The sequence below is a fragment of the Oryza glaberrima genome, chromosome 3, assembly GCF_000147395.1.
Source record: "Oryza glaberrima chromosome 3, OglaRS2, whole genome shotgun sequence".
Taxonomy (NCBI): Eukaryota; Viridiplantae; Streptophyta; class Magnoliopsida; order Poales; family Poaceae; genus Oryza; species Oryza glaberrima.
The window spans coordinates 35,393,087-35,415,330 of NC_068328.1; the positions used below are offsets into that span (position 1 = coordinate 35,393,087).

Below are 22,244 nucleotides of genomic sequence, written 5' to 3' on the forward strand. Positions count from 1 at the left end.
TCTCATTGCTCCGCAGTTTCTTTTTCTCCTTTGGGAGAGCTTATGCTAATTACAGCTTATTTCAGATTCCCACACCGATTTTGAAAAAAATATAGATATAGAGTATACAGAATAAACTAGAAGCCAAAAGTTGGGAACCTCACCTTTCCTTTTTAAGATTCTCATCAGTTAAATAGTCACCCACTAATTCTCACAATCTTAAACCTCCTATAGACAGGGTCTTTCGTATTCGACTTCCACTTATGCTATACTAAAATATGTTGTATAAATATGATCACATTTATTCATCATCAACATATTACTAGGGTGGTAGTCTTCTTTTTAAATGCGTTAATTAGGACATAACCAATGTATATGATAAGATCGAAGTAGAGATAGGTAATATTATTTATTTTATATGGGTAGTCCATATGCATATGGGTATCTTTTGTTATTTTCCTTCACCCTCCCCTTGAACACACAGTGTTTTTTTGTTAAAAAAAGGAAAGAAAAGAAAAGGTCATGTGGTAATGGTTGATTTGTACTGAGAAGAACGCATCGAATGTCAGAATTGGGCCTTAGCCCATTGTGCGGAGAGAGGAGTTCGACCAGCCTTCAACAATGTGCTGTATAGAGCCCAAAAACGAAGGTGCAGTCCATGGAGGACTGAAAGGAGGTGGCAACAAGAGAAAAATGGAACATATACATACTCAGGACAACAAAATAATCTCATCTTCAATTCAATCCCCAAACTAAACCGTCTGTATGTCTGTCTGTGATACATAGTACAAACATACATAGACAGACATAGTACGGCATATGTAAGCATGATCAAGAATGAATATACATGTGCATGCATTTCGCCCCCTTGTACTCTACATGATGGTACATGGCAGACGAAGAGTCAGTTGAGTCACCTGGATACATTCATTAGACAGAGGCTACTTGGACGGCACACTAGTTACTGGAGTAGTAGTCACTTTGCGGTGTCCAGCTCCAGCAGCACCAGCTGCCAAGCAACCTCATGTGTTTCCTTACATTCAGACGAAGCAACACGTAGAGAACAACACGGTATCCAACTGCCATCACAAACAAAACCAGCAGATTTACCCACTTTGCGTTTGCTGAAGACGAGATGTCGTATGAGCCCCCAACTGCTTGGACACCTGGTATCGTCCTTATCGCACCGACCGCAAACGATGTGCCCACATACTCGTTCTCAAGCAAACCCTGCACCCACGCACCACTATTGTTATTATCACTCGCTCCCTATATGTTTCCCAACCCCAATCATCCATTATACTTATTACTTGTACAAAGAAAGAAATTTCCCCACTTATTACCTCAACTGCATACACATGGAACGAAACGTACGACAATGGGTACTTCCATACTGTGCACGGTAGACCCCCTCGGATTCGAAAATATCCACCCACAAGCATCATGATAACCTGAATCAATGGCACAAGTATTGTTATTCAACATTGATCCAACTGACACATACTATTTCTTCTTAAAATGACGAGCAAAAGGTAGGCTTACGTATAAGCAAATGAGAGTTAAGGTGCACTTGTAAGTGTCGAGCCAGATGTAAGCAACAATCATCATAAGTGCCTCATTTGCCAACAGGCACATGAACATGGTCACCACAAAATACATAAACAAGTTGAACTCATTCCTGAGTCCTATCAGGAAGTAGAAAACCAGCGATGACGAAATAGTGACCAGAAATAGAAACGGAATACTGGACAGGAAGTGCCCTAGCAGGAAAACCATTGTACTCGAATGCTGATTCGCTTCCTCATGGGAATATATCTGCATATATAGGATGAAAACAATTTGCGATATTAATAGATTGTAGTGCCTGGACAAACCTAGTACCTTTTCTTTTGTTAATGTGTAGTTGTGTACTATATATCATAAGTAACAGTAGGACTATGTCTCAGTATTAAAAAAAAAAAAAGAATTACTCTGTTAACAATAAAGAACACAAATAAGAATGAAGTGGTAAAGACCAAAACTTTCACCTTGATCTCATCAATATGGGCAGGAACTCCAGAAACACTTAGAAGGATGACAAATGATACATACACAAATATTGCAGAAACCCTTACCTGTTGAAACAACGTAGTCTTATCATCATATCATACATTTAATAGATTCAAACGCAACAGAGTAATGCTACTAACCATTACAGATGATAATGAATGACCAGCGTTGTTAAATATGGTGCCGACTGAGAGGGCAAGAAGCATATACAAGGCAAATCTGCTCCAGAAATATTTCCGATTTCTTGACATTATTACCAATGATCTCCAGGTGAGAACACCGATTCGTGTTGTATTACTGGCTCTGCCTTTACTTTTCAAGTGAGGACCTTCCTGCAGCACATCATGTAAGAAAAAAGAAGGGGACGGATTAATGTAAAACCACACAACATCAATTATATGTGCACTGCAATACTGGGTAGTAGTACTAACTATCCTAAACTATATTGTACTGGATTTTAAGGCCCCCATAATTAGTGTGGTTTAGATTACACCAGGACAACCAGGTTGCCGTATTCCCTGTTGCTAGCTGTGTCTTGATTGGAGGCTGGAGCACAACCAAAATTCTCCAAAGGGAACAGGAGCATCAGGTTGTAAACCATTATAACAACATCCAGAAAGATGTGCAACAATCTTTGTGGCTGTGCCAACTGCCAAACAATTACTTAATTAGAGTATATGGAAGAAGGCGACTTCAATGCATCAATATATAAATATATATATTAATGCGCATAATGTGTTGGATGCATAATGATATTTCTCCATTGTAAAAATAAATCCAAAGCGAGGTGATTACATCATTTTAACTGACCATGGTCTGAAACAATTATGTACAATGTGCAGGATGAAAGAATGAGATAACTCATTTCCTTTTCTAGTGTGTTTAGCAACAGGTACCTTCTCCATCAATTTCGCAACCAGTGATTCAACAGCAACAGAGTCAGCTGATGACTTGTATGTTGCTTCCAGCGTACGGATTGCCACAGCTGTGTCCATGCTCACTGATGAAAAGTCCCCTTGATCATCCTGTTAGTAACTACAAAGGTTTTTATCTCTTACTACAAAAGAATATTTCTGCATTGACTTGAGTAACGGGTCGGAAATAAAAATGAAATCTCATGTCAAGATGGGTCTATTAGATACCTGCAAATTTTTGCACATGGCTATGATTCTGTCAAAATCAGTATTGATTGCCCGCAAGAAGTGATCAGATGGACTTTGCATGATTGGACATGGAAAGCCAGCATTTGAGAAGTGCTGCAACAGGAAAAGGCAAAACAAGAATTGTGCACAAGGCATCGGATGAGAGTACGACAAACAAATCAGGAAAAAAAAATTTTGGGAATACACAAGCAGCGCATCATTGTATTAAGGAAAATTATTATTATTATTATTATTATTATTATTATTATTATTATCTTGTTACTAACTAGTACAGTTTATTTTGCACAGGACTCTTTGATTACTTACTACCAATGTTACTTGGAGCCTGGCATGGGTTTCTGATTTAGTGTCCTCCAGTAAACACAATCATGCTCAAGTACTGAACTAATTAGTCCTGTAAATTCCTCTACAAAAACTAGCCATGTAATTTTAGAGCAACTTTCATGACCGACATATCCAAACTACAGAACTCAATAGTTCTAATCCAAACAATACCTTTCTTAGATAAAAGGAAGCTTCTATTGATACGAGACAATTACTGAATTACATCAAGGTGACAGCCATACTGAGAACACTCCCAACAGAATATTGTAATTCCAACCAAGTGCTAAAATGGGAATGCATGTAAAATGTACAAAAAGATACCTGTAGGCAAGACAATGTTTCTCCAAAAAAGAGTGTATTCCCATTTGAAAGCAAGCAGATTCGATCGAAAAGTCCAAAAACTTCTGTACTGCTTTGATACATTGTGAAGATGACTGTGCATCCTGTGCTCGCAAGTTTCTTCAATGTTACCATCAGTAGAAGTGCAGAAACACTGCAGCAAAAGAAAAAAGAACAGGGTTGCGCTTTTTAACTCTGTACATATGCAAAGACAGCATCCACATATGACTGCTGGATCTACTAATCTATCAAATAGGATTGTACTGATTGTCATATTAGCGTGCATGTGAAAGTCAAACATTCTCATGCATACAGAAATAGTTGAAGCTGGCAAATTTTTTCTTGGGATTGTGATATACAAAGATATGAGAGGAGAGAAAGCAGCAATAGTTACTTTGATCCCTATGGAATGGCAATGAAACAAACCTGTCAAGATGATAGAGAGGCTCGTCGATAAACAGAACGTGTGGTCTCATCACTAGCTCTCTTGCAATGCTGAGGCGCCTCCGTTCTCCAGCTGGGAGGCTGTTGATAAAACAGTGGCCACCAATGAGGTTGTCAGCATAGTCAGCTAAGGACATGGCTGCGATAGCATCTTCGACTATGGAGGTCTTTGAGGAGAATAGGCCCGGAAGCTGCAAGTGCGCGGAGTAGTATAGCATCTCCCGTACTGTGAGAGAGTCGATTAGCACATCGTGTCGATCAACAAAACCCTGCAAGTCTCCAACAGAAGGCATAAAAAGCCATGTAATTAATTTAATTTAGGCCCTGTTTAGTTCGCAAAACAAAAATTTTCACGCTGTCGCATCGAATGTTTAACACATGTATAGAGTATTAAATGTAGGTAAAAAAAAACAATTACACAGATTGCGTGTAAATCGCGAGACGAATCTTTTAAGCCTAATTGTGCCATGATTTGACAATGTGGAGCTGCAGTAAACATTTGCTAATGATAGATTAATTAGACTTAATAAATTCGTCTCGCAGTTTCCTGGCGGAATCTGTAATTTGTTTTGTAATTAGACTACGTTTAATACTTTAAATGTGTGTCCGTATATCTGATGTGACAACAATTTTCTCCAACTAATCAAGGCTTAGTAAAAAACAAGGAAGAAATTAAATATGAAGCAAAGATATATGGATGGAATTGAAATAGCATAAAGAAGGGGGCGCATATATAACATACATAAGATCCATAAGGCAAGCGTGTGTTGGTGGCGTTGAGCAAGACTTGGCCGTACATCCGCTCGGCGGGGCGCAGGCGGCCAGCGATTGCCCGGAGAAGAGTGGATTTGCCGGAGCGGGCGGGGCCCATGATGACGGTGAGGGTGCCTGGGAGCGCGTAGCCGGTGGAGCTCTTGACGACGCGGCGGTCAGCTGAGCCTGAGCCTGAGCGTGAGCGAGTGAGGGAGACGCTGAGCTCCTTCCACACCAGGGTGGCACCGGCCACCTTGCGCTCTCCTCCTCTGCAGGCGGCGGAGGAGGAGGAGGGCGTCGGACTCGGAGAGGGGTAAGCGGTGGTGGGAAGGGACGCCGACGCCGATGCGGTTGCGAGGTGGATGGAGTCGACGTCGTCGTCGGCCCAGTCGGGGGAGTCCTCGAAGGAGATGGGTCGCGCGGGCCTGGCGGGCAGGTAGTAATGGCGGCGGCCCATGGCGAGGGCGGCGGCGGGGCTGCTCGCCGACGAAGACGATGACCGGTACGGGTCCATATGCCTACTGCCTACTAGGAGTACTCCAGTAGCTAGCTAGTACTAGTAACAAGCAACAACTAGTACATACTAGTAGCTTATTACTCCTAGCTTGTGGAGGTGAAGGAGAAGGAGAAGATTGGATGCCGCGACGGCTTTGGCATTGCGATTTGCAATTTGGAAGGAAGAAGAAGAAGAAGCAGCGGCCTGCGCGGCGAGGGGAAAAGCCCCAGCAAGCTACTCCACTCTCCAACTCCAACTCCTCAAGTCATGAGCAAATAGAAAGAGGGAGGACGAGGCGCACGTGATTCTAGTGAGGGCCCACCTACCAGTCAGCTTGATCATGGCAGGCTGGACTTTCTTGGAACCCGAGCCAAACAAAGATTTATTTATAAACAAAAGATAAAGCAAAAAAGAGAGAGATGAAATTTTGTCTCCTCCTTTTCCCCCCTCTCTATTCCAGTTTTTCTTCCCTTATTATTATTCATCTACCATTATATTGTACCATTACCTCCTTCCACAAATGTTTAATGTTAATTAGTTCAATTTTAAGCTAACTGACTTAAAAGAAAAGGTTGAAGGGAGTATACCAGTGCTTTTGGTTTTCCCATACAGTACCAATTAAGGTGATTAGCATATCATCCTTCCTTCCGGTTCAAGTTATGTCTTACTTCCCTTCCCTTCCTACTTTTGCTTATATATCTACTACTACATGGCATATTGCCCACCACTTGCTCCCACCTTTGCAATTTTGTTATATTCCTTCTCCAACACCAACACGGGTCTTAAGTTAACCCTATCTATTCTTTTTTTAAAAAAAAGTGGTCTTAACGTCAAGGAATCCAAAGATTGATGACAGGTCAAAGTGTAGCAATTAGCTTGGGTATGTATAATAATCACGAGAGATGAGTTGGACCAACTTATTATAATACTGTTATTATACATTTTTTGTTCATTATTAGTATATGTTACGAGTACTAGAGATCAGATCACTCACCACAGGCATAGGAGACCGAGCTCCTGCTGTAGTACAAAAGAGACCCGATGCTGATTTGTTGGACCATCCATCCCTCCCCTGTCATATGTTTTGCACTGGGCGGTGGCGGCCCAAGTTCCAGCATCTGTCATCAAGAATCCATTATCATTTTTCTTTAAAAAAAAACAATGGTAAAATTCATCTGTGGCCCTTAACTTTTTCTTAAATTCTAGTTTTTTTACCTTAAACTACAAAATTATCTTTTTTTTCCTCCCAGAACCACAACACCGATTATTTTTCATCCTTAACTTTTAAAACCAAGTGCGAAACACCCTGGGACATATTTTAAAGTAGTTATGATCGATATAATAGTGGTTTCATTTAAGATGAACTTTCATTTAGGTAAGTTTCATAGTTGTGGGCGTACTGAGGTAACATCTACAATAACAAAATATGCGTAATAAAAGTATGAACTAACAAAACCACCTTCCTTCGATCCAAACAAAGACACTAAAAGAATATATAATGGGTGCTTTTTTACTCAGGTTTTGAAAGTTAAGAACAAAAAATAACTAGTTTTATAGTCTTTGGTGAAGAGACTCTGAACAAAGTTCAAGAGCTAAAAATTGGACTTAAGAAGAAAAACAACAATTCTGTTCATATTCACAGTGTGATATCACTATTGAAGCAATAGTACGGCATATTGTTTTCTCCTCAGCTGTTGGGACGAATTCTACTAGCTCTAGTTTTTTACCCGTAATTTTGACATTTTGACCCTTTTGATAAACTTATTCTATAAGTAAACATTGATAAAAACTATAAGTAAAAATAGGTCTTTACCTTAGCGTCACGGGCCTTAGCGTTGAGGCCTCGAAATACACTATGAAATATAGTAATAGACCTAAACGCATGTGATGTCTTGTGTGTAGTAGACTGGTAGTGGTGTATGGTGTTTTGATGGATCATGGAGATCAGGGTTCAAACCTCAGTGCTGCAATATTCTCTCTTTTTCTTCCTGGAATACATGGTTCAAACCTCAGTGCTGCAATATTCTCTTTTTTCCTTCCTGGGATACATGCGACTTCCGTGCGAAAAAAAAGCCGCAACGCTCTAGTTATAACAATCAAGGAACTCACCACTATGCTATTCAATTCAACTTGCAAATAAATAGATCATCCTTTTATTATTTTGCATACTCCTCAGCGCCGAACTACATGGCGCTAAGCCTTTAATCTTAACACCAAGGCCTACGGAGCTGGCATGTTAGGCCTCAGCGCCAAGGCCCGTGGCGCTGAGGTAAAAGCCTATTTTATTTTATTGTTCGTTTATAAAATAAGTTTTGTGAAAGGGTCAAAAATGTCAGATTTTTGGGTTTTTTACTACCTTTGGGTGATGTTTTCCTGATAGATTAAGAAATATGGTGAAATTAAATGAGATATGATTGTAATTAGTTGAGATAAGGAAACATGTGAAGAAAAAGCTACTATCTCCGTCCCAAAATAAGTTCATCTTTTCGCACATCTTACATATACCAATACAAAATAAAAAAAAATATATAATAGTCCTACTTTATCAAATCTCAATGCAACCATTTTTCACTTTATCTACTCAGAATATAATTATTTTTTATTTTCACAAACTCCGATACAGTGATTACTTTAAAAATAAACTTATTGTGAAATAAATAAAAGGAGTTAAAAATGAACTTATTATAGTATATTATAGAACAAAACTCAAATGCCAGAAGTAATGATCATGTTAGAATTAGTAGGTGAGAAGAGAGGGGGTTTGGCTGTGCCTGTCTGTGTAGACTTGAGATTTCTTCTCGTGGGGGCTCAGCTGGGCCTCACTCAGGCTTACGAGGATAAGGCGTGCAGAGCGGTGCATTTGGCGGCCGAGTAAGAGTGAGGATAAGGCATGTAGCATTCCATGGAAGGGAAGGGAAGCAAAGCATGGATTTGCGGCGATGCTCGACGGACGGTACGCTACTGTCTTGACTCACCATCGGCTTCTTTTCGTGGCATCGTCAATCAACTATGGTATTTTTGCCCAAAGCCAGGGCCTATTCATTCATCAGCATCAGCAGCTCGCCTATCACTGAAAACCACCACCATACCACCACACGCACATACATCCATGCATTCATCTACTGCTAAAAACGAGCACATCAAAAGGAAACCATCACAGCTACTCACTTCACTTGGACTAGATTGATTTATTCTTCTTGTTCACAAGTTTACCTCTGCTAAACATCTTGTACTGTTTTGTTGTTACGACGCAGTAGCAAAATCACACACCACAGGTAGAATAGAATGGGAGATATGATCACCTCCTTCACATGGCAAGAGAACCTTCTGGTGCCCCGGAAGCCGCCGACGCCTTCTTCTTTGGCTTCTCCACAACGATGGCTTGCGTGGTTAGTACCATTCCAGCCACCGAGGCTGCGTTTTGCAACGCACATCTTGTCACCTTTGCAGGGTCAATCACACCAGCCTGTACCAAGTTCTCGTGTCTGTCAGCCATCGCATTGTAGCCAACCTCCCATTCACTCTCCTTGATCTTTTCTACAATCACTTCCCCTTCAACTCCAGCATTGTGTGCTATTAGTGCTGCCGGTGCCACTAGAGCCTGCAAAACCACCCAAAAACAATTACTACTCTATATCATACTAAGTAAAAACAAAAACTGTTACACTAAAATGCTCAAGTTCCAAACTTGGTTTACTCCATGAAACCACACATCTGTTGCTTTTGAGGCAAACCTAGACGCCATCCACCACGATACATACACTACATTGCCTTGGTTTAAATGTTGGCAAAATTATTTTAAAGCGGAATAATACCTTTTGAATGATATCAGCACCAAGGCGCTCTTCAGGGTCATCCAACTTCTCCTTGATGGCTGGTACAAATTTTGACAGGTGAACATAAGCCGCACCACCTCCAGGTACTATACCTTCCTCAATAGCAGCAAATGTTGCATTCTTGGCATCCTCGATACGAAGCTTGCGATCCTCAAGCTCTGTCTCGGTTGCAGCTCCTACCTTTATAACCGCAACTCCGCCAGAAAGCTTTGCGATTCTCTCAGCCAACTTCTCAGAGTCATATGCTGAGTCTGTCTGAGAAAGCTCTCTCTTCAGCTGTGCAATTCTTGCCTGGATCTCATCTTTGGTGGCAACATCTGCTATAATGGTAGTGGATGACTGGGAGATTGTCACTTTCCGGGCTATGCCAAGTTGCTCCATGGTTGTACTCTCCACCAGTAAACCAAGATCTTTGGCTTGAAATTCAGCACCTGAAACAAAAGACACCGCATTAAAAAACAGTAAATCAGACAGGCAATAGAGATAGAGCACACCACAGGATGAAACAAGCTGTAGGCTTTTTGGAAAAAGAAAGATATGTTCTCAAAGTTCTATGTTCAGGTAACTCAGTTCTGTCTCCGGACTTTACCATACTTACTGGCTCCAACCACTTTAACTAATACAAAATCAGGTGGTGGCAATTAGTAGAGTCTTTGTTAGCGCGTCACTTTTGCTAGATGGCAAAGAAATGCATTAATGTTGCCTATATTGCAGTAGAATGACTTGTGTACAAAGCCAATAAACCAGATGATAAATATTTGGATTATGCAATGCAGGTTTATGTCATAATTCATGTAAGCATCTCTGTCTGTGTATTGCATAAATACTAAATAATTGTAAAAAGATAACAAATGATGAATATATATCTGAGTAGCAAGATGAAGTACTTGTTAACAAAGACGTGAGAGCTATTGGTTAACAAACATGGAACATCATGAGAACGGGAAAAAATAAATCCAATAAGCCTGCCCAGTAGTTTTACCTGTAACGATGGCGATGTCCTGAAGAAGAGCCTTACGCCTTTCACCAAAGCCAGGTGCTTTAATCGCAGCTACATTGAGAATTCCTCTAAGCTTGTTGACAACTAAAGTTGCCAAAGCTTCGCCAGCTACATCCTCCGCAATTATGAGGAGTGGTGCTCTTAGTTGAGTTGTTTGTTCCAGCAAAGGAATTATTTCTTTTATTGAAGAAATCTTCTGGTCAGTGACAAGAATTCTAGCATTTTCAAACTCAACAAGTGACTTCTCAGGATTTGTAACAAACTGAGGAGAGATATATCCTCTGTCAATCTGCACATACGGGATAAATGCAGAACCACTTTAGCATGAATGAAGAGAATATATCGCCAAAATGCAGAACCACTTCAGCAGCAAGAAGAACTGTTGTACCAGACACGAAAAGGAATCAGAAAGATAGCAATCCTAGCAAGGCTGCCTACCTCCATTCCTTCTTCAACTTCAACGGTGGTCTCAAAAGATGATGATGACTCGATCGAAAGAACACCATCAGGGCCAACCTTGTCAATAGCCTCAGCGATCATGGTACCGACGAAGTCATCATTTCCAGCAGATATGGCAGCAACAGCTAAAACAGGGAAAGACAGAGGAGAAATGATCAAGATTAGATATTCCTTCATCATGGAGGGCGCTAGCTAGCTATGTGGTTTATACAAAGAAAGGACCGAAATCCTCCTATATGGCGGCTCACCTTTAATATCACCACTGCCCTTCACAGGCCTTGACTTCTTCTCAAGTTCCTCAACTAAACTGTGCACGGTCTTATCTATGCCCTTTTTGATAGATACTGGGTTTGCCCCTGAAGTAACACTCAGCAGGCCCAATTTTATGATCTCACGAGCCAGGACAGATGCGGTTGTAGTCCCATCACCTGCTGAGTCATTTGTCTTGCTGGCAACCTTTTGTTTGACAGAAATGAGTGAATGTTGTTAGAAAGTAGACACATTCAGAGAATGCATACGGTTTAAGCATTAGAAGAAACAAGGTAAGTATGTTAATGTTTAGCTCAGAGAGAGAGAGAGCAAGATTGTTGTTACCTCACGAATCAAAGCAGCACCGGCATTCTCCATTGGATCAGCGAGCTCAATAGCTCGAGCAATGGTAACTCCGTCATTGACCACTTTGGGGCTCCCAAACTCATCCAAGACGACATTTCTTCCTACAATACCACAAGAAGAATTAGTCAGACACTGCCTGCAGCAGAATGAAAAAAAAGGACAAAAGGCTTAATAAGGTGCATACAGAAAGAAACCAACAAGATCAAGGGACAAATGGTGTACAGCGACTAGTATTTGAGGAAAGGGTAAGGAAGTAAGAACCTCTGGGACCGAGGGTGACGGCGACGGCGGCGGCGAGCTTCTCGACGCCGGCCTGGAGGGAGGATCGCGATCCCTGGTCGAAGGCGATCTCCTTGGCGGAGGCGCGCACAACCCCCAAACGGCGGGCGGGTCCGGGGAGGCTGGCACTCCTGCTGCTCCTCCTGTCCCTCTGGAAACAGCAGCAAAATCAATGAATCCAATCCATGGTTTAGTAGGGGTTTAGGTAGAGGAAGGGAAGGAAAGGGTGTACGTACGCGGAGGAGGAGGAAGAGGGAGGAGGAGGAGGCGCAAGTGCTTGGCATGGTGGCCATGGTCGCTCGTCTAGGGTTTCCGTCCGAGAGATGGCGATGGCGGCGGCTGCTGTGATCTCTCTCTTGTTTTCAGATTTGGACTTTTTTTGGTTGAAACCAAACCCTCAAAAATACTACTCCTGCGAGAAAGAAAAGGTGGTTTTCCAGAACATTCCGGGCCGGCCTCCGCCGTTTTAAGCGTGTCTCCTCTCCTCTTCTTCCTCACCATCACCTACCACACGCTTCTATTTAAAACCTTTTCCTTTTCTTTACGGAATATTTTTTACAAAAACTATACGATCGAGTCGAATCCATAATATATGTTTACAACCCTAGTGCATATTGAACGAAACAAATCTAATAATTCTCTTATTATACTTTCGTCGTCTTAAAATAAACAACCCTAAAACACATGTCGAGATTCATTGTAGTACTTCAATGTGTCACACTCCGAATTTGTTTTGTTTGTTCAAGATGGACGAAGCACTTAGTATGAGAGATTTTAACCTAAGAATAAATGGATTTACTTGCACCAAACTATCATAAAACTACAGATTCAATGTGATGTATTATATAGCTATAGGAAGTTAATACCTAACCTAATTTATTATAGCACTGCAGACTTAATGATGAAAATCACAAAGTTGTCACAAAACTACAAGTTCAGCTGCAATTTAATCATAACTATTACATGTTTATAACTCAAACATAACATTGGTGCTAGAGAATTAGTGTTAAAACTATATTTGTTTATAAATAAAATGTTAAATATGTAATCTTATGATACGCCACCTTACACCTGTAGATTTACAATAATTTGGTAATATAGTATGTAGTTTTGTGAAATTTACTCTTCCTTTTACATATGCATACTTTCATATTTAGAGTCAAATAAAAACAAAATGTTGCATATACTCGCTCTGATCTCGATTTCAATTTTGAAACTACACACCACTATTCCATCCGTCTTAAAATATGGCAACATCTAACTACGTAGTATATATTTGAAAAAAAAAACTTGCTAGTATATTTTAAGTTGAAGGTAGCACCATATATCATTTGTGGCCTCTAATCTTCTCTGGAATTAAATTAAATTAAGTTTGTGGAGACAGGCTTCTTTTTTTAATTTGGACGTGCACATTAGGCGTCTAGCGCTATCAACATAAAAGAGTGTCTAGTTCGTATCTCTTGGCAAAAATACACTCTTTCCAGTTATAAATATTTAAAGCTTAAAAGAGATTGTGTCAAACCTGTGAGATATCAACCATAAAAAGTTTTTAAATGCTAGTTTTCTTTTTTTTGTCTCTTCCTCTAAAAAAATATCAATGCATATGTCTTGAAAAGTACTATCATAGTATCATATCTATTAGTACCGCTCTTTTGTTTTTAAACTAAGTATTTCAGAAGTTGTTTATGTTTAAAATTTTGAAGGTTTGACTGTCCTAATCATAATATATGTATGACCATCGTGTATCTATGATTAAAGCGAGTGGTATAATATGCAAACTGCATTACGTCAGAAGAAAAGAATCGATTCTTCTTAACATACTCCTGTGGGTTTAGCTTTAGCTTCACCTCTCGTATGGGTTTGTTTGGTAAAGCTTTAGCTTCACCTCTCGTAGAGTTAGATTTCAACCAAACATGTTGCAAAATAAATTAGAGACAGAGAAGAGGTTTAGATAGCTCCACACCCAGCTACTCTATTCTAAACCCAACTCTAAGTGACCCTATATAACATCAATAATATCCAATACATGATACATTCATCTATTGTCACAGCTATTCTTCCTCCTGACTAAATGTGTTATGTACACTCACAAATCAACATTCCTACACTGACATATAGCCCCAACAAAATGGCCACTGATCTAACCAACATCAAATCAAATCAAATGGAGTGTACCCAGCCCAATGGAGTGTACACCAGTTGCTGATCTAAAAATGCCACCACCTTTTCCTTTTGTTCTCCATAACTGGTAACTCTGCACCACAAACATGCACTGGTGAGCTACCGCATCAATCCGCCAAAGAGACACTCCTAGATGAACACGGTATCTAAATGACAAACTGTACCTCCTTCTGGATATATCGAGTTGTAGTGCACCTCAGCCCAAAAACTCAAGCATATAACTGGGTTTTTTAAGGAAAAAATGAACAGAAACACATTAGATAAACATCTATTGAAAAAGTACAATCCACTATGCAAACTAACTAAGAACAATGAAGTTACATGCAGAGATTCTTAATGATAAGGCGGGTCATATCAACTGATGAAGATCTGCATCTATGTTTGACTGGATAATATAAGTAGTTGCTAATTTCAGTAATACAATTCAGTAGCAACATAATTTGAAAAGAAAGGTTACCTCTTTCTGATTTCTGAACAACAGGAAGGATTTCAATGTAGCAAGTATCTCTGAATGATGTCAGGATGAAAATCTTTACACCATACTGCAAAAAACAATGCAGATACTTGAGTTTCACATTGATAGCAAGGAGCAGATGCACGGTATCCCTGGTTCTAGGAAATCCATGACTTGGTCATTCACAAAATGCTACTCAATCTCAAACGAGAACACAACAGATGTATAGGCCTGGTATTATGATAAGGGAGGACATTACAATACCACCTATGAGAATCATGAAGTTTGAGTGTTGGGCAACGAGAAGAAAAATCAAGTAGCACAAAAGCAGCACGACCAAGTCCAGGGGGAGCAAGACCTATACTATATTAATGATGTGCATGAGATTGCAATATACTACGTACCTGTTAAGGTATGCTGGTTACCAAAATAAAAACTAGAGAAAATACCATTCTTTTTTTGTTGAGATTTAAATTATTCAGATATATATGATTTCTTTCGATTATTCATCACTTAATGAATCCCAGACCATGCTGTCCAATACAAATAACTCTTATTCTGTATACAGCATAATTCCGATAAACAGAAGAATAATTATTTAATAAGTCAGGAAGTGTGGAAACATCATCTTTACCGAGTCTGCAGCAGCCTGCAATGTAACGTGGTCACCCCACTCCCCGTTCCTGGTCGATTTTGTGGCCACAAAGAGAAAATGCCTAATGTTACACTATAAAGCAAAGATTTACTTGTTAATAAAAACGAGAAATACTTACTTTATCATCTTTTTTAGATATTCCCTATAATCCATAGGGACATATCCTGCATAAATTTCCGGATAAGACTCAAGCTGTGGAACGGTTGAAAAAGGGAAAAATGAGATGAGGAAGTAGAGTTGTAACAAGAAAACATGATGACTTCACCAAGAATAACCTGTTTCACTATTTGTTGCCGAACAAATCTGTGGTGTTCAGTGGTGCGGTAAAATTGATCGGACAATGCTCGGAACTGTGTATAAGATACATGCTAAAAGAGATAAGTAGAGCATAAAATAGAGAAAAAGAGTACATATTTGAAGTAATACCTGACAATTGCCATCCCCTTCAACCTTGAGCTCAGCAAGATCATACAGCTCCAACCTAAATAAGAAATCACATGGCGCCATGCATGGGGTCAGTTTCCAGAACCAACATTAAGTGAAACACCTATGGGAGACTCGCGCATTACTAAGACATGAAAGTTGTATTGGTAGAGTTAGAAATACAGTTGAGGGCAATTTATTACCTGTGAAGGAGTCTTTGGTGATCTGAAAAGGCTTCATCAACAGAAGGAATGTCCCCGTTAGTTTTTGGAACATGCTACAATAAGAGAAGGAAGGAAAGGGTAACCAACAAGTAGCATCAAGAAGAAGAAGAGGAAGAAGCAAGGTAATCATTAATGGATTAATATTTTGACAAGAATATTTAAATGATGAATGGTTGAAGAGAAGGTGGGGAATAAGCAGTAGAGAGTTAGTTACAGGAATGGGAATCATGTCGTGTAATCTTTTGCCAACTTGGCCATCTAGAGCAGAGAAATCATCGACAAACTCGATTAAGCAGTCATGGGCATTATGATTATTAGTATTAGTATAATCTGCAGGGGTTGAACAAGAACTAAAGGGGGGTGGTGGTGGTGGCGCATCATCTTGTTCGTCTTCCTTTAGTGGAGGAGCTGTAGAAAAAACAAGAAAGATTAATACTGTAGTGTACAAGAGCGGAGGAAAGGGAAGAGGGAATACCAGAGGGGGGGAGATGGAGGATGGAGGAGGATAGGGATTGGGATTGGGCGTAGGAAAGCTCCTCCTGGAGGGCGTGGGCGATCATCTCATCGCAGTCGACGCTGCTGGTGCGTTGTTGGTAGTGTAGGGCAGCGGCGGGTGGAAGAAGAAGGTGAAGGCTCCATCGGAGAACATCCGGATCCTGCTCGTACACAACCATGGCCTCTTCTTCTTCCTCGATTCTTCTCCTTAATTCCCTTGGTTCTCAAAACAATTGGATTGGATAGGATTGGTCGTAACTATGAAGAAGGATCTGACAAGATGGGCGGGGCGGCGGCCGGGAGGGAGAGAAAGGGGATTAACTCCTGATGAAGGAAAGGGATCGATGATGGCGTGGCATTGCGACGAAAGACGTGTGGTGTGGGCCCACATGCTGCTGTTCCGTTCCGAGGTGAGACTTTTTCTTTCTTCTTGTATCGCTCGCCGTCGCCGTGCCGTGCCACGCTTTTCTTTCTGCTTTTCCTTATTATACTATAATTAATTCCACCAGCCCAAAGAAGAGAGCGGCCGGATGACCTGTGTGTTGTTTCGGCCCAACGATCCATGGCCCCCCTTTTTTGCGGGTAAACCCACGGCCTTTTATAAGAATAAGTTCACTTTAGCTCCTCAAGTTGTCACTCAGTCCAATTTTCATCTTGAACCGAAAAATATACAACACCAACTTACAAAACTAGTGCAAATGAAATCCTTCTGTTGTATTGTCTCCGGTTCTGGCTCCTACGTGACTAGTTCGACTAGGACTTCGTCCCACATGACATTGACGTGCAGTTTGATTAAAAGAATAACAAAATTGAAAACTAAATTTTTTAAAAAAAAATATGTAGGGCCCATTATGTCAATCAAACAAGAAAATAAAAAATAGTGGGACCCACTTCCTTCACTTCACCCTCTTTTTCTCTATCTCTATCTCCTCTCTCCACCAGTAAGTGCCTAGAGAGCGACAAGGCAGGGAGCGCGGGAAAGCCAATGACATAGCAAACGAAACAGCCAATCAATCCCTGCAACTTTGCATCCATCTATCGATCGATCTCACGATGAATCACTCAACGGAGACCGATCGATGTTGAGATCCCATCTACTCAACGTCGTACTTATTTCGGAGGACGCCGATGAAGTCATGCACCTTCTCCGGTGAGGGGAGGTGCTTGGCGATGGAGTCGATCTATACGCACTGTTGTGCCCACGTCGCCAGCTTTGGTGCTACCTCATTGACGCTGAACCCACCGCACCACTCGTAGCTGTAGAACCATGTCGTGAACAGCACGAGCGCAACATTGGTGAAGCCAAGCCCGCCGCTACAAAAGAAGAACTCCCGCTTCGCCTCCATCGTCCAGAGGATCTCCACCATCTTGCATCGCACCGCCGCTTGCAGCTCCCCCTTGAGCCTCCATAGCTTGAACCCGCAGTGGTAGAGCTTCTTGTCGACGTAGTCTGCTTAGAATCTTGCCCTGGTGCGCGCGTACGCGGTGTCGGCTTTGCCGGAGGAGGAGGAGTTCGACAGAGGGAGGAGGTGGGGGTATCGGGGAAGGCGTCATCATGGTATTGGAGCATGATCAGGGACTCGACTAGCGTGGAGGAGGACGGGGATCTTGTGGGCGGGGTTAGAGCGGAGGAGGAAGTCGCTCTTGTTGCCGAGGTCGGACGAGGATCTTCTTGACTACCGGGAGGGGTCGGCGGTTGGGGGGGGGGGGGGAGGGGGCTGGGCTGGCGGTGGAGGGGCGGAGATAGGAATTTGAATTTGTTAGGTTCAAATCGGCTTGTTAGGTTCACAGAGAAAACAAATAATTTGAATTTATAAGGATTAATTTTTATATATGCCATTTGGCTTGCATGAATAAATCAGAGTAAATTATAGTTTAGGCCACCTTTTGTTCGTAAAGTTTCACTTTGGACCACCTTTAAAGTAATCGTTTAACTTTGGACTAACTTTACCATTTTCAGTTTGGACCACCCAACTCTCTTTACGGTTCATATCTACCGTCCATTTTTATGAAGATATATACGGGAAAGTTCACCGGTGTATCGAAACTAATTTAATTGAGGTTGGGGTGATGAATAAATTGTTTGGGGTGGTCTAAACCGAGAAAACAACAAAGTTACTCGGGTCCAAAGTGAAAATATTGGTTTAAGGGTGGTCCAAAGTAAACTTGTGTAATAAAATGTGACCCAAATTGCCATTCACTCAATAAATTATAGGATAACAAGGGAAAATAATCCTTTCCTACCCGTTGTAGAGGGAAGAATTAGGAAATTTTGCAGCCATCCAGGCCTCTTGAAATATATTGTCATTTTGTTGTAACCAGTAACATACTCATACCTTCTAACGGACCATGCCATATAAATTAGGATATAGTAGGAGGGTGATTGAGAATAAAACATTAGATGCAGTGGTTATTTAATTACGTATGATCCGCGAGCGCATGGGTTACACACGGTGGGAATACATATGGAAGGAGGATGACTTGGCTTTGAAGATGGCAGAGAAGAGATATATGTGCAGGACCCCATCTTGTATATATGGAGATGAATGTCGAAAACAATAAGAATATAACGGACGCTAGCTATAAATGATTAAAAAAAATAGTTAAAATGGTAAAACCCATGCGTGGTACGTACGGATAGCAGGTGGTTAGTGAAGATGAAAATGTTGATTCCACCCAACTGCACTAAGATACAGAAAATAAGCAGAGAAAAGAAGGCGCCAGGTAAGGTAGCGGTGTTGAGTAGGTTGCACTCAACAAGGAGAGGAGAGGAAAAACAGAGAGATTACATGACATGGTGGATGCAGTTGTGCGTGTGGATTACAAGGCAAGATAGGCATGTGTTGTGTGGAAGGGAAAAAAAGTAGTCGTAGTAGTAGTATTTAAAATAAAATTGGAATGGGAAATGTAGATGGGATGTAACGCGCGCGCTCGATGACGCCACCAACCCATGGCACTAGCACAAGACACAGAAGCTAGAACTAGGAGTGTTTGGTTGCTTGCATATATATAGGATAGGTGATCGATCGATCGGTGATCAATCCCCTCCCCTCCCTGGATCGGATCGCCCAAACATAGCAGCAGCAGTTTGCGTACTGCGGCCGCACCTCACCTGCCAATCCTTGTACGACAGCGCCCTCCCAACCATCTGCTCTCTCTAAGCTCTAGCTCTACCTTTCTTCCTCCTCGATCCATCCATCATCGATCATTCTTCTTCTTCTTCACCTAGCTAGCTTGCTCCCGCCGGACGGTTCTAATATAATGAACCATCGCTAGCTAGTTCATCCCATCGTACAGTGCACTAGTATAGTATATGGAGGAGTGCGTGACCGCGGGAAGCACTACTCCTCCGCCCCATCTTCACCAGCTGCTCTCCGGCACCGGCGCTGCACCACCACCGTCGTCTCAAGATGACGCCCATCCTCACCCTCATCCTCAGGTCTGATGATTGATCCCGTCCCATCCACCTTAATTGCCATTGTAGCTAATTAAATTCGATCATATCGATGACAGTGTCCGGTAATCCATTCTCTGAAAAAAAACACGTACTATATTGTAGTATCTGACAAGGCTAGCTAGCTGTTTAATTTCAATTACAGAGCAGAAGAACAGTGCCCGCGCGGCGGCTGCGGCAGAGACTTGAGCAAGAGGTAATTAATTAATTAGCTTAAATTTATTTGTTGGATCAGCAGCAGACGCAATAAGCAGTGTACATTATAAAATATAAGCAGGTGAGTGAGCTGAAGAAGCAGCTGCGGAACGAGGAGGCGGTGCATGATATCCTAAACCGCGCCCTTCAGCACTCAAACACCACCAAATCATCATCATCATTGTCGTCTCCATCCGTCCTCCACAACATCCCTGCATTCATCCCGCACAAGGTAGAAGCCAGAAGCAGAGTCGATGAGTTAGTGGAGTAGCTAGGAATGAGAATGAAAATGAAAATGGATGCAGGCCAAGGAGCTTCTAGCAGAGCTGGTGCTGGTGGAGGAGGAGATTGCCCGCCTGGAGACCCAGATCCGAAGCATGAAGAAGGCGGCGGCCACCACAACTACCCAGAATGCAATCACCCTCACCCACGACGACACTGTCAATGCCAATGTTAATAGTGGAGGATCTGCAGCAGGAGATCATGCCAACATCAAGTCCATGTTCTTCATCAGTCAGGCCATCAACGGCCTCGACACAAGCCGCCATCATCATCCTCTCATGACCATCATCAGCAATAAACCTCCCACTCCCAGTCCAAAGCTTAATTCACTCGATGATACTAGTAGTAGTAGTAACAAAAAGAAGAAGATGGTGCAGCAGCCCAACAAGCTGTCGGAGAGGATCGTCAAGTGCCTCATCTGCATCTTCATCCGACTGCTCAGGTCCTCGAGGGTCGCCGACCTGCAGCTGCAGCAGCAGGACAACAACAACAACAACAACAACACTAGTAGTAGGTCCTCTTCCTCATCGCCTTCACTGACCAGGCAGCATCAGGGAGGAGGAGGAGGTGGAAGCTTCAGAATCGACACCAGCCTGGTAATGAACAAACAGCAGCAGCAGCAGGATTGCCGGTCGGGGCAGCAGGATCACTACGGCATCTTCGCCATCCCGGATTCCATCGTCAGAGATATAGGCCCCTACAAGAACCTCGTCAGCTTCACTTCCTCCGCTTTCGACCTCAGAGGATTCTCCACCTCTCCCCTGCTCACCAAGCTCAGGTACTTACACTAATGCTTGCCTACTTTATTTGCTACTACCTGATAATGCACCTGCTAATTAGCAGCAGATCCACTAATTAGTAATTAAAAGTTGAGCATTTCATATGCAGGGGGATGCTGGAGGCACTGCAGCATGTGGATTTGAGGTTTCTCACTCACCACCAAAACCTTGCCTTCTGGCTCAACATATACAACACCTGCATCATGCACGTACGTACGTGGAGTATTTATTAATAATTGAATCGAATCGGTCTCTCTGCACAAACGGACTGTCTAGCTGATGATGACAATTAAATCAACTTTGTATTTCAGGGGATTTTGCACAATGGACTACCCTCAAACCCTGAAAAGCTACTTGCACTGAAGAACAAGGCCACGCTGAATGTATCAGGGCAAAAGTTGAACGCCTTGGTGATAGAGAATTTCATCCTCAGACAGCCATCCAGTGTCAAAGAAGTGAGGCATTTCATTCATTCATTCTTCTCGTGGCTCTGGCTCTGGCAACGATTATATCCATTCGAGAATGCAGGAATTCTGGAAATGCGAGGTGGATGTGGAAGAACAGCAGGTGAGGAGTCGTTACGGGCTCAACAGCTCAGAACCCAACATTCTGTTCGCACTCTGCTGTGGCAACAGATCATCTCCCGCGGTAATTAATCACTACTCCATTAAGCTGCTAGCTAGCTGTTGAATGCAACTGTAACTAATGGATTTGCATTGCATTGCATTGCAGCTACGAATATACAAGGCTGATCGTGTGATGATGGATCTGGAGAAGGCGAAGCTGGAGTATCTGCAGGCATCGCTGGTGGTGACATCGACGAGGAGGAGGCTGATGATCCCAAGCCTCATATACTCCAACATGCACGACTTCGCAAAGGACCTGGACTCGCTTGTTCGCTGGATTTGCGACCAGCTGCCCACGTCCTGGTCTCTCAGGAAATCCATGGTTGATTGCCTCAGGTGGTCCGGACACCGTCTCAACATCCATCACCTCGTCGATGTCATTCCATACGACTACGACTTTCAGTACCTACTCCCAATGTGAACTGATTCCATCTCTGCTTTCTTTCCTTTTTTGCCGGTATATATGTATGAGTATTAATTAATTTGTTTTGCGGAGACCATCTTAATTAATCTATGGCTATCCAATGATGTTATCTATGCATCGAATGTGTAGATTTCAGGCGCACGCGATTTTCTTTCTTCTTCTTTTTTTTTAAAAAATATAGCAGCTTTCTTATCCATTGAATGATAATCCAGTGATTGACTTAAGATTGGCGAAGTCACTACAAACACGTCGTCTGCCATGAGTAATTAGACGTAAACGTGAGCACTCGTATTAAATCTAGAATTTAAACTTGGTG

General features: G+C 42.0%; 4 protein-coding genes and 1 pseudogene across 9 annotated transcripts; 1 reads left to right on the forward strand and 4 right to left on the reverse strand.

The window, feature by feature from the left end:
- Positions 1–493: 493 nt before the first annotated feature.
- Positions 494–5,814, reverse strand: LOC127768442 (ABC transporter G family member 3). Its single transcript, XM_052294022.1, has 10 exons — positions 5,041–5,814; positions 4,281–4,567; positions 3,837–4,008; positions 3,171–3,284; positions 2,925–3,053; positions 2,169–2,360; positions 2,007–2,093; positions 1,522–1,794; positions 1,323–1,430; positions 494–1,209 (listed from the first exon to the last, which is right to left on the reverse strand). The coding sequence occupies exons 1-10, from the start codon at positions 5,563–5,565 to the stop codon at positions 937–939; spliced, it is 2,160 nt and encodes a 719-aa protein (XP_052149982.1). The 5' UTR covers positions 5,566–5,814; the 3' UTR covers positions 494–936.
- Positions 5,815–8,703: 2,889 nt separating this feature from the next.
- LOC127766243 (ruBisCO large subunit-binding protein subunit alpha-like) lies at positions 8,704–12,190 on the reverse strand. Its single transcript, XM_052291331.1, has 8 exons — positions 11,973–12,190; positions 11,719–11,887; positions 11,437–11,558; positions 11,091–11,298; positions 10,822–10,967; positions 10,366–10,672; positions 9,363–9,814; positions 8,704–9,148 (listed from the first exon to the last, which is right to left on the reverse strand). The coding sequence occupies exons 1-8, from the start codon at positions 12,027–12,029 to the stop codon at positions 8,855–8,857; spliced, it is 1,755 nt and encodes a 584-aa protein (XP_052147291.1). The 5' UTR covers positions 12,030–12,190; the 3' UTR covers positions 8,704–8,854.
- Positions 12,191–13,539: 1,349 nt separating this feature from the next.
- Positions 13,540–16,550, reverse strand: LOC127766244 (OVARIAN TUMOR DOMAIN-containing deubiquitinating enzyme 12-like). Of its 5 annotated transcripts, none has more exons than XM_052291332.1 (10): positions 16,149–16,544; positions 15,888–16,081; positions 15,653–15,726; positions 15,453–15,507; positions 15,302–15,394; positions 15,145–15,218; positions 15,006–15,087; positions 14,375–14,459; positions 14,082–14,138; positions 13,540–13,990 (listed from the first exon to the last, which is right to left on the reverse strand). In XM_052291332.1, exons 1-10 carry the CDS (start codon positions 16,345–16,347, stop codon positions 13,944–13,946), a joined length of 960 nt encoding a protein of 319 aa, XP_052147292.1. In that variant the 5' UTR covers positions 16,348–16,544; the 3' UTR covers positions 13,540–13,943. The 5 variants fall into 5 exon arrangements, 4 of the variants coding, with proteins under 4 accessions (XP_052147292.1, XP_052147294.1, XP_052147293.1 ...); XM_052291334.1 differs by having other exon boundaries at positions 13,542–13,990; positions 15,006–15,054; positions 16,149–16,541; XM_052291333.1 differs by having other exon boundaries at positions 13,543–13,990; positions 15,302–15,376; positions 16,149–16,539.
- A 467-nt stretch (positions 16,551–17,017) lies between these two features.
- On the reverse strand, positions 17,018–19,316 carry LOC127766468 (probable glutathione S-transferase GSTU1; annotated as a pseudogene).
- LOC127767184 (uncharacterized) lies at positions 19,188–22,238 on the forward strand. Of its 2 annotated transcripts, none has more exons than XM_052292436.1 (8): positions 19,188–19,607; positions 19,768–19,818; positions 19,897–20,049; positions 20,123–20,877; positions 20,988–21,087; positions 21,190–21,333; positions 21,407–21,526; positions 21,611–22,238. In XM_052292436.1, exons 1-8 carry the CDS (start codon positions 19,482–19,484, stop codon positions 21,923–21,925), a joined length of 1,764 nt encoding a protein of 587 aa, XP_052148396.1. In that variant the 5' UTR covers positions 19,188–19,481; the 3' UTR covers positions 21,926–22,238. The 2 variants fall into 2 exon arrangements, with proteins under 2 accessions (XP_052148396.1, XP_052148397.1); XM_052292437.1 differs by having other exon boundaries at positions 19,189–19,607; positions 19,900–20,049.
- Positions 22,239–22,244: the final 6 nt, after the last annotated feature.